This window comes from Chelonia mydas, chromosome 10, assembly GCF_015237465.2.
Source record: "Chelonia mydas isolate rCheMyd1 chromosome 10, rCheMyd1.pri.v2, whole genome shotgun sequence".
Taxonomy (NCBI): Eukaryota; Metazoa; Chordata; order Testudines; family Cheloniidae; genus Chelonia; species Chelonia mydas.
Genome location: NC_051250.2, coordinates 56,701,451 through 56,712,336, shown reverse-complemented (window position 1 = coordinate 56,712,336; position 10,886 = coordinate 56,701,451). Strand labels below are relative to the sequence as shown.

At 43.8% G+C, this 10,886-nt stretch overlaps 1 protein-coding gene across 1 annotated transcript in view; it reads left to right on the top strand.

Annotated features, from left to right (window-relative positions):
• The first annotated feature begins 2,502 nt into the window (after window positions 1–2,502).
• The window catches only part of CHRFAM7A (CHRNA7 (exons 5-10) and FAM7A (exons A-E) fusion), a 97,473-nt gene continuing 89,089 nt past the window's right edge, over window positions 2,503–10,886 (top strand). The window contains exons 1-2 of the mRNA XM_007056391.4: window positions 2,503–3,372; window positions 4,961–5,100. Of these exons, the coding sequence (XP_007056453.2) occupies window positions 3,318–3,372; window positions 4,961–5,100 (195 nt within the window). The 5' untranslated portion in view covers window positions 2,503–3,317. The remainder of the gene's footprint in view (window positions 3,373–4,960; window positions 5,101–10,886) is intronic.

Here is a 10,886-nt window from a genome sequence, read left to right as displayed (position 1 = left end):
GTACCTTATTCCCTGATAACCAGAAACTTCTATGGTTAAACTCTACTGTTTTCTTTTTACTTCCACATCATGAGCAAGGGTAGTGCAAACATTGCCACCCTCCATGAGACTAGGAGTACTTGTGGCACCTTTTCTTTTTGCGAATACAGACTAACACGGCTGTTACTCTGAAACCTCCATGAGACTGAATCCTTCGTCTGAAATGCACTGATACCTGCTCATGCAGGGAGTTGCAGTTTGTACTTTGTTGCCCCAGTAGGATTCAGTCAATCCCTAGGAGTGAAATTCACTGGCTTCCTTTATGTGGCTACAGAAAGGCCCAAGTGCAACTGAAGCACCCTGGCTGTGCTGTGTGGAAGGAGGCTGGGAAGAGAGGCTATGCATGAGGGACTCTGCATCTTTCTATGTACTGTGGGACTGAGGACTTGTCTACACACACATTGTACCACGTATAGTTAGTGATACAGCCCCTCTACTGAACATTCAGTTAAATTAGCATAGTTTCTTCTTATAAGGTAAGGGGAATAAAGTCTAACAGTATAGCTACATCCACAGGAGGGATTAAATTTCAGTAGGAAAACAAGTCCCTAACTGAAATAATTGAATTGGTACAAAACAGTATGTAGACCAGACCTAAATATCATGGTGCCACTCCTCCACATCAGTATCTGTGTTTGTGTAGGGACTAGGGATGTGTGCTTAAGCTGAGAGAGAGCGTGAGGAGGTGGAGGAAGAGTCAGTATATCCATGAACTGCAGGGATCCACTGTGTGTAGTGCTGCTAGGAGAAAAATTTCATCTACATATTCCCAAGCTTCTCCCCACCCCCACCCATTTACTCAGGTTCTGCACATGGGCTATGGATTTCAGGCTAAGTGAAAGTTTCTGGCAAAATAGATACATTAAAAACACCCTATTCATAAATTTGTATTTTGACTATTTCTAGCCAGTTCCAATCAAAAGTACAGAGTTGTGGCAAATGCACATTTTTTTTCTCCTAAGCGCTGATTACTTAGGATTTATGGTTTTAAGGCAGTAGCCTAAGTGTTTGTTTCCCTGGAAATGTGCTTTTACTATAAGTTACGGTTTAGTGAACTGTAAATGCCACACAGATGCTGATCTACGAATTAGCAATTAGTAAAGCTCTCCACCAAAATGGAGATGTCTCTTTGCAAATCTGTGCTTCACAGAAAGTTTAAGCAAGGGTGTGTATGATGGGGTGAGGTGAGGTGGGGTGGGGGAGAAGGGTGGCTGTTATGACTACATTTTACTGGTTGATGAAGTGATCCCTTTATGGGATTTGTGTATAAATTTAGGTTTGTTAAAGTGCTTCAGTATCCTTTGGTTGAAAGACAAGCAAATATAGAAACATTACTGCGTATAAAGTAATCCGATATTTTAATACACTCCTGAACAGCTTTAGAAGCCTGATCCTGATGAGTAGCTTCAATGCCCGTTGAAGCCCATGGATGTGAAGGATGCTGAACATCCAGCATTTGGCACCCAGGAGGACTGAAACCCTTAAGGAAGAACATAAAAATATTAATAGCATGTAAAGGCAATTTTTTTTTGAAAGAAAGGAAACCAGACCTTGGAAAACTAAGATTTTTGTTGCTTCAGTGTAAGAGCAAATGGACCTGAATCTCATTGGGTGAGTAGCATGGCAAGGATTTGAGGCTGTGGGCTCCGTCCCAGATCTGGCTGACTTTCTGGTGTCCTTTAAAAAATGTGTTTAGTGTCATCAATAAATCAGGGGCCATGGATTTCTCCTGCAACTCTTTTTAAATTACATGGTATTCTAGACACTGGGGAAAAAAATAACCACCTCACACTTGAGCTCCCAGCTCTGTGCGGCAGCTGGGATCTAAAGGGCACAAAATGGTTCATGCATATACAACATTATCTGATTCCACATGCCCCCCAAAACAAATGTGACTAGGGGTCAGATCCTTGGCTATGGCTGCAGTGCACACAGTGCAAATCGGGGTTGGGGAGGGGGGCAACAGTGACTTAAAGCTCTCCTCTGCAGTCCTTTATTCTGCTGCAGCTATGGATAGACCAGTACCCTTCTTTGCCATGTTAGAGCAGCAAGTTCATGCCAGGGCCAGTCTGCAATGGCACCTGGAGCTGAAGGCACTGCTGAGGAGCAGCATGGCATAGGGGGTCCCAGACATGCTCTTTTTCCTTGCTACCCCAGCAGCCTAGAGTGAGAGAGGCAGAAAGCCACCTCTGCATGAGCAGAGCATCTTATGTGGGGTTATCCTCCCCGGGGCCAGTTAAGACCAGTGTGCAAGGGGTTGAGCAAGGTAGGAGTGGGGGCTCTTATTTTTAGCTTTAAGTGCAATTAAAGGTCCAATCACTAGAAAACTGATCAGGTTCCAATAAGGTGCTCTCACTTAAGGGACCACCAGAATGTATATTCCTGCCTTATAAATAAATGCAAGTTTGGCACAAGTTTTGCTTTTCCCTTATTTGTCCCAGGAGAGGAGCCCCTATACTGCTGAGTCAGCTCCATTTACTAGGAATTGCTGGATTTGTGGCCGCCCCAGCGTCTGGCGGCTGTGCAGAGAGAAGTGTCTCAGCAGGCAGGGATGAGCCAGAGCTCCTGCCTCCCCTGTGCTTCGTACCCTAAAGGAGAAGGCTGCAGCTCAGCTTGGTTGTTAAAACGTGAGCAAGAGTAGCTTGATCCTGCGGTAGCGAAGTGCCCCTCTTGGAGTGAACTGCAGAGACTGGCAGTGGGATGGGGCCAGAGGGGAGTTATGCCTGAGTGACTGTCACAGGGCTGAGTAGCCATGGAGGGCGGGAAGGGGTGGAGAGTGAGATCCGCTCTTAGCTCACACACACAGCCCTATAAAGCTAGGGCTGCTCCGTTGAACGGGCTGCATTTCTCCTGCTGCTGCAACGTCTCTGCCTCCCCTCTGCCCTGCCTGATGGTCTAGAGGGATTAAGGAAAGTAGGGAAATCCGTTGCGTGCAGGAGGAGGTGGAGGGAGGGGGGCAGTCATTAGCATTCCTGAGCTGTGCCTGAGCTGGCAGCATCTCAAGGAGAGATCCGGGGCCAGCCCAGGAAGGGAGCTGGGACCAGGAAGAGGAGCTGGAGCCCTGTTCCTGACACCCCGTCCCCCAGAACCCCTCAGCCCTGTGTACCACCAAGCACTCGCCTTCTAGTTTCTGCTCTGCGTCTCTTTCCCTTTCTTTATCCTGCTCTGAGTGCCTGTTCTCGGCAGCTGCCTGGCTGATTTGGGGCTCGAGCTGAACTTTGCTTCTGGGTCTGGGGCTCTGCAACTGCTGCACTTCCCCAGCGAGGCTGGCTCTGGGGATGGGACTCCGGGAGCTGACTGTCTGGCTGATCGTGGCTGTGGGGCTCGTACATGGTGAGTGGACTTTTGTGCTTCTCTTTCCCTTTCTGCCTCTTGTGGCTGTGTATCTGAGGGCTCTGCTTGCCCACACATCCTTTGCTTAGCCCCTTCTCTCCACAGGGTTCGGGCTGGAGTTTACTCACCTGGTTCTTAGTCATCAGATGTAGCCTGGGTGATGAGGCCACTGTGCAGATGCTCTGCAAACTGCCCCTAGCCCAACAGGTAGCCATGGGCAGTGTTTGGCAAGCTGAGAGGAGGGGATGTGATCCCTAATGTGCTGGCATGTAAGGGATACTCATGTGGGTTAGGAAGAAAGGCAATTGCCTTTAAATCCTTTTGGAGAGTCTTCTGCAGGACTCTTCTGCAGTGGTGGGTGGACTGATGCTCACCCCCAGATGGTTCCCTCTCCCTACATCCTGCTGTTGCATTGATGCTCAGACCAGTGCCATGAAAACTGTTCCCTAGCCCAGATCACTGTCTGGGATCAGCCTCAATGGTTTTTACTCCCTTGGCAGGAGTAGGGGCTAAAAGATGAGCGGGAGGGGAAACATATTCCTGGCTTTTAGACAGTAAGTTCCTCAGGGTAGGGACCTGGGCGTCCTTTGTGTGGGGAACACAAGGTTGGTGATCAGGAAATAAGCAGGGAGGTGGGGGACAGGTGACAACATTGGTTTGGGGTGGGGACAGACACACAGGTCAAACACAAAAAGGACTGATTCCTACAGTGATGTGGATTTCCATTTTTACACAGTTCTCTAATTCTCTCCTGTATTGGCTCTTCCATACTTCCATCTCAGGGCTATGATTTCTCTCTCACCAAAAGTAAATGACAGAATCAGTGTCTTCTCTAGAATGATATGGAGCTTTGAGGTGCACAAAGATGATAAAATTTCCCCAGTGGTGTGATTTAGTATTTGTATTACTGTAAAGCCTTGGAATCCTAGTCATGGGCCAGGACCCCAATGTCCTAGGCGCGGTTCAAGCACAGGGCAAGAAAACTGTCCCTGCCCCAGAGAGTTTACAGTCCAATGATATGGGTACTTTGATTGTCCTTGTAATCTTCCAGTTATTCCGCCATTTTCAGGTATATCACATTCTTCCATTTTTCTAGTTACAGCTATGCTACAGCAAGTATCAAATTATGAGCAGTGTATTTCATCCATTAAAAACTGCTACATCTCACTAGTTCTCATCCCTGATCCAAAGGATGCAAATGTTGACACATTGATCTTAACGTTTGGAAATTGCTCTCCCTGGCTAAAGAGGGGAACTGGTCAGAGTGGCAGATTCTGAAAGGTGAGACACATCAACCAGAAGTTCTACCTACTGAGAGTCAGGGAAGAGAAGAGGTGAGTGGTAGCAGTTTTGGGATAAGAGTTTGGTATGGTAATTAATAGAACAGATGTAATACATAAATTATGGTAGAATTTCTTGGAAGGAGGAAGTATAAACTAAAAGGTAACATAATGCCTGATTTGGCTAATGGGAGCAGATTCTGAATGGAAAGCATTTCTGAATGCTGCATTCTTTTACATCATAATGCTGACAGTATATTCCTAAGTATTTATCAATTTACTTATTCAAACAATTTACTTGTTCAAAGTGTCCCTGCAAGGAGAGTTCCAGAGGAAGCTCTATAAGGAGTTGCTGAAGAATTACAATCCTCTGGAGAGGCCTGTGGCCAATGACTCCCAGCCGCTCACTGTCTACTTCACTCTTAGCCTCATGCAGATCATGGATGTGGTAAGTCTTTAATATTACAGGATGCTACTTCTTTAAGAGGCTAAGTATTACTGCACCCAATTGACTTAGCCATGGAAATATGACCGTGATGAATGGATGGTAGAGCTTCTTTGGGAAAGCACGGGTAACTCAGACAGTCCAAAGCCAAGTTTTGACGGATTCATTTTTAAAAAAAATAAATCAAGATTTTAGCTATGTCAAATTTAAGTCTCTTTCTGAGATGTACTCAACCTCCTAGATATTCACAAACCTACCAATTCTCAGAACAGATCGCTTTCAAAGAAGGAGTCAAGGTTTCTTCTTTGCTTTATTCTAATCCTTAATTATACTTTGATCCAGTGTGAAAGTGCTGTCTTTTGAAAGAGATGTAAAACAAAGATCCTGATTACAGTGGCTGTTAAAGAACTCATGGCACTTTTTGCTGGTGGTGAGGTATCCGGCAAAATCTCATCTTGGGTAATTGCATTTTACATTGCTCCTGTATCTTAATTTAGATCAGCTATTCTTCATATCCTGTCCTAAACTTTTATGTAACTGTGTGCTGTTAATTAGTGGCTGTGTTCCATGCCACAACTGGTTGCATATCAATGGTGAATGAAGTGATTCCTGTGGAGAGTTTGTTATATTTGCATTTGTGAAATGACAAAACTGCTGGGAAAAATCCCATGAATAGCTAGAATGTACCACATGAGGTCATTGATATGTGATATCAGGGTGGTTATACTTTACTGTTCACCACATCATTCCTTTTTATTAGATTTAAAGTCATTTAGTAAAGAGATTAGTTATTTAAAAACTAATAGTTAACCTCTAAATGCCATAACTTCTCCAGCAGATGTTCAAAGTAAAAAACATTGGGAGCAGCAGAATTAAATAAACTGATGGGATTATATATGACAGATAGCTTGTTATTTTTTTATTTCCTTACAAGCTGCCGATTGGCAAAAGCTGGTCATTGTTGATTTACTATCAAAAGGTCAGTACACTGTGCAGGCTTAAATGTTCCTAGTCTCTAATAAATATAACTTTTAGGATGTAAGTTTTAGATTTCCAAGACCTAAATGGGAATCATGGTAGGTATTTCCAGCGTGAGATTTATTATTCACTGACATGAGTGTAGCTAGTAATAGGCAACTGTTTGTGTCTGTGCAATTAAAGCCAACAAGTAAACCTGTCACTTATATTCTAGTTGTGGCTGTTTTAAATTTATTTATTTATTTATTTAAATTTATTTTAAAAAAAAATAAGAGTTTTAATACATGGCACATGAGAACATAACAATGGCCATACTGGGTCAGACCAATGGTCCTTCTAGCTCAGTATCTGGTCTTCCAACAGTGGCTGGTGTCTGGTGCTTCAGAAGGAATGAACAGAATAGGGCAGTTTATCCAATGATGCATCCCCCCCCGTTCTCCAGTCCCAGCTTCTAGCAATCAAGTTTAGGGACAAAGTGTAGGGTTGCATCCCTGACCATCTTGGCTAATGGCCATTGATGGACCTATCCTCCATGAACTTATCTAATTCTTTTTTTAACCCATTTATACTTTTGGCCTTCACAGCATCTCCTGGCAATGAGTTCTGTGGGTTGATGGTGCATCAACCTGTGGAACTGGTGGGACACTGGATAGGAGGACAGAAATTACAGGCAGCGTGTTTCTAGGTGCATTAGGGAGGGAAGGATGGGTGTTTTATGTAGGCTGGAATAGGCAATTTGAAGAGGCACTGGCAGGTTAAATTTGATGCATAATTTAATCACAGACTGTGGCTGCACCTGCATGGGCACATAGTATCGGGAGAGGTCAACTATGATGTGGTTAGACGCACAGGCACAGCAGTAGACTAGTACTGTAGATGGTACTAGTTTCCCTTTTGGACGGTATACGGAGCGATGGTGGAAGTAGTAGTAACTGTTTGTTATGGTAGTGCCTAAGAACCGACCAAGAATGGGGCCCCATGGTGCTAGGTGCTCTACAAATCCAGGGTTACAGACTGCCCCTCCCCAAAGAGCTTACAATCTAAATGGACAAGACAAGCACCGGCTGGGGGAAGGGGTGTTAAACAGAAGCATAATGAACAATGGGATGACAGCAAACATGTTAGTTCCACATATTTTTGGGGAGTGGGGTGGGCTTAATTAGGAGGTGATCAGCTAAATGGAAAGAAAAACGAAGGGAGAGAGCACCCTGAAGGAAAGGGGGACAGGGCAGGGAACAAGAGAGTAATAGGGGCTGATGTAGATGGAAACTGAGTTGAAGGGAGTGGGAAGGAGAGGGTTGGAGCAAACAGCCAATCAGTGCAGGCAGAGGAAGTCCACTCAACTGTAGAAAGTTCCCTGAATCTCCGAAGGCCCCTGCTTTGGCTGCTTCTGCAGCCTTTCCTACCAGATGGAGTGTCTGGCTGGTTCCTCTCAGCAGTTCTTCTCTAAGGACACATAGGGGGGAGGAAGAAGAGGGGAAAGGAGGAGAGGCACCACTTGGGTCCTAGTGCCTCCAGAGTAGAGGAGGTTTCAGGGTAGAGGAGGCTTCTCAGCTCAGTTCTGGGTCCAGAGAGATGCTGGGGAGGAGGAGTGGCCCCGACTGGATTCTCTGGCTCTCCGTGTGTGCTTTCTGCACCTACTTACTTACTTTAGATTTCATCTTTTTGTGCCTTCCTGTCTTGATAGTGCCAGAATTATCAGAAGAGCTCAGCACTCCTTATTGGGGCCAGACTTTCAAAAGAGTTCAGCACTCTGGATGATGAGCACTTGAAAATCTGGCTGCCACCTCTTCTGGTCTAATGTATAATTACGTACAGTTACAAATGCAAACTTCAACATGGTGCAAAGTATCTTAGCTGAACTCCAAATAGATGTCAAAAAAGCCTTCTACACCATTGATCTCATTTCCAACCTGGCCTCCAGCTGCAGAGTTCCTGCTTGAGTATGTGCCTTCCCCTGCAGGAATTCTGACAGTGCAGCGTGATCCCCTCCATAGGCTGTGCCTCTTGTACAAATACGTTTTTATAAAACCTAAGACCAATCAGAGTATTTCCATATCAATTTAATTCCAAAAATAAGTTTCATTTTTTAAAAAAAAAGGCAAATCAGTGCTCCCTTTGCAGTGCATTTAACCCATTTCAGCATTATGCTGATGCCTGAGATCCTGAAAGTGAAATTGACAGGGAACTGGTTAGCTAGACAATAAGAAAACTAATTAGTCTATATTTGTTTGAGCTGAAATATAGAAAGCAAACAAATAGCATGAAAAGATGAAAGACGTTTAAAAATTATTTATTTTAATAATTAAAGGTGCTGTTTATAACAAAATTAATTACATTTAAGGGCTTTAAAAATATAGACATATGTGATGTAGCCTTACTGAAGTCAGTGCAGTTATTCCTGGAATTAATTTGGCCCATATATGTTAATCTGTGTCTACACCAGAAAGGGTTTGCCAATATAGCTGTACTGGCAAATCCTCCTAGTGGGGATGTAATTTATATCAACAAAAGAGTTCCTGTACTGCTATACTTATATCAGTTCTCTGAATGAAATAAACTATGCTGGGAGGCTTTGCCACTGATATAACTGCACATAGGGTGGAGCTTTTGCTAGCATAGCTATGACGATGAGGGGCAAGATTTTTTTCCCCCACACTCCTAACCAACAGCAATGCAGGCAAAACTGTTAAGTGTAGACCGAACCCAAATGAACATTAACCAGCGTGCAAATAGTTGGATACTCAAATGACTAAAGGCCAACAGCCAGTGAACTTTACAGAACTGTCATTTCTTCTGGAGTTATCGAGTATAATCAAAAATAATAGAGGAAAAGGCAAATATCCATTTATCATTAGACTGAAAACTCCTTTCTGTACATTGTGTTTTTTTTTTTTTTAAATTCAAACAACAACAAGCCAGTGATACTGTAGTTGCTGTAAAATTGATTGCGTCTCTGCCTCGAAGTGATGGGATTGACAGGCATGGGGAGAAACCAACCAGGCTTCACAGTATAAAATAAATGAGTATTGTGGATTTTCAACTAGAATCAAATACTGAAGGGGATGATGAGAACTCGTCACAACAATTACTTAATGAGCTAGTAACAAAATGTGTCACCAACATACTTCCTGGTGACTAATGCATTCTCTTTACTTGACTCATTTAGTGGTGGATTAAGGGTGCATCTCTAGTGCACCAGACTGTACACCACCTCTGCAGGAGGCCCTTTAATTTCCCCTGGTGAATAGAATGTGCAGGCCCACAGCCCAGCTGCTGTTACTTGCTCATCTCTCTCCTGTTTTCTCCTGCACGGGAAAAGGGGCAGAAAGTACTTCCAGCCCCTCTGCCACAGTGGGGGTTACCTCCTCACAGGTTTTAATGCTCCCTGAAAGGCCCAATGAATGCTCCCCCCCGCAACCCCCTGAGGCTACTGAGTCCTCTTTACTGCTGTGCTTATTAGTCTAGAGGCTGGCATCGGCATTAGATAGAGAGGGAGCGTCTCAGGTCTTGTGGTGGTGGTGGTGAATTGAGAGATGGCGTTAGCACCAGGCGTTATGGGAAGAGTGGTCACTGAGGGACTGCAAGAAGGGGGAGGGGAAACAAGGAGAGCATGCCAAGAGAGAAACTGGGGCACAGTAGGAAGAACAGGCACTGGGAACTGGGAGGTCTGTTAAGAAGAGGAGAAACTGGGAAGACCTGGAGGGGATCAAGAGGAGAGACTGGGGAGGATTCTTCAGAGGAAAGATGGGATTTGGAATGGGAAGATGAGTGGGGGATGAGATGGGAAGAGTCAGTCCTGTGGTTGAGTGGAGGTGGGTGTGGAAGGAGATTTGTGACAATTTATTTCTAACAGTGTGGGTGGATTCTATGTACCATTTGGTCTTCATATCTGTGCTCGCCAACAGAAAATTGTTGCATGCACCTCTATACACTGAAATCTTTATCCTGTGTGTCCAACTTATCTTTTTTTCCATATTGTACCATCCTCAGGTTTTAAGGGGAGGTGGTGACAGTCAACCGGAACTGGTTTTTAAGGGCAGTTTATTATGATGATCTAGATACAGATTAACATTTTCCCATAGTCTTTATTTTTGTTTCACCTTTTTTGAAATGAGAACTGCCAACCACTTTGATAAACGGAATGAAAAATAACCTGCTTTCTCTGTGACTTGTCATTTGCTGAAATCTTATTTTGAAACTTCTTGTGGCAAAGCAATTTAGGATGAGCAAATAGGCTGATATTCAAATTCAGGGGACCTGTTGTTTAGAAAACATTTGGTAATTTTGGGATCAAGACAAACAAACTGGAAATAAAAGCATTAAGAAATGAACCAAGACTTATAGGAATAGGGAGCAATGGGAACATTTCAAGAGCAGAGAGAGAGGAGAATTAACTCTCCCCTTTATTATTCTGGTATCTGTACCCTTTAGTGGCAGTAGCAGAGGAGGGATTCCTAGGTGGGTAGGATATAGCAGCATCAGCAATGAGCATGTATAAAAGATGTGGGGCATGCCTTTTAAAAACACAGTCCTTTATGTAGACTGTTCTTATTCTCCCTATCCCCAGTGATAGAAACATACTGCTATCATAAACGGCTATACTTCTAGTCCCTCCATACTCCCTAGTACTACTCTGCAGTGTCAGCATTGGATGTGAACCCAAATAATCCTGTATAACATGAAAAAGCTGCCAGTGTATAAAATCTCACACAATATATTTTATGAAATCTATTGAAAATATATATTTTCCCCATAGGATAAATCAGGGTGTTTTTTAAACATGACTTGGTTAAATTATTTGTTCCTAA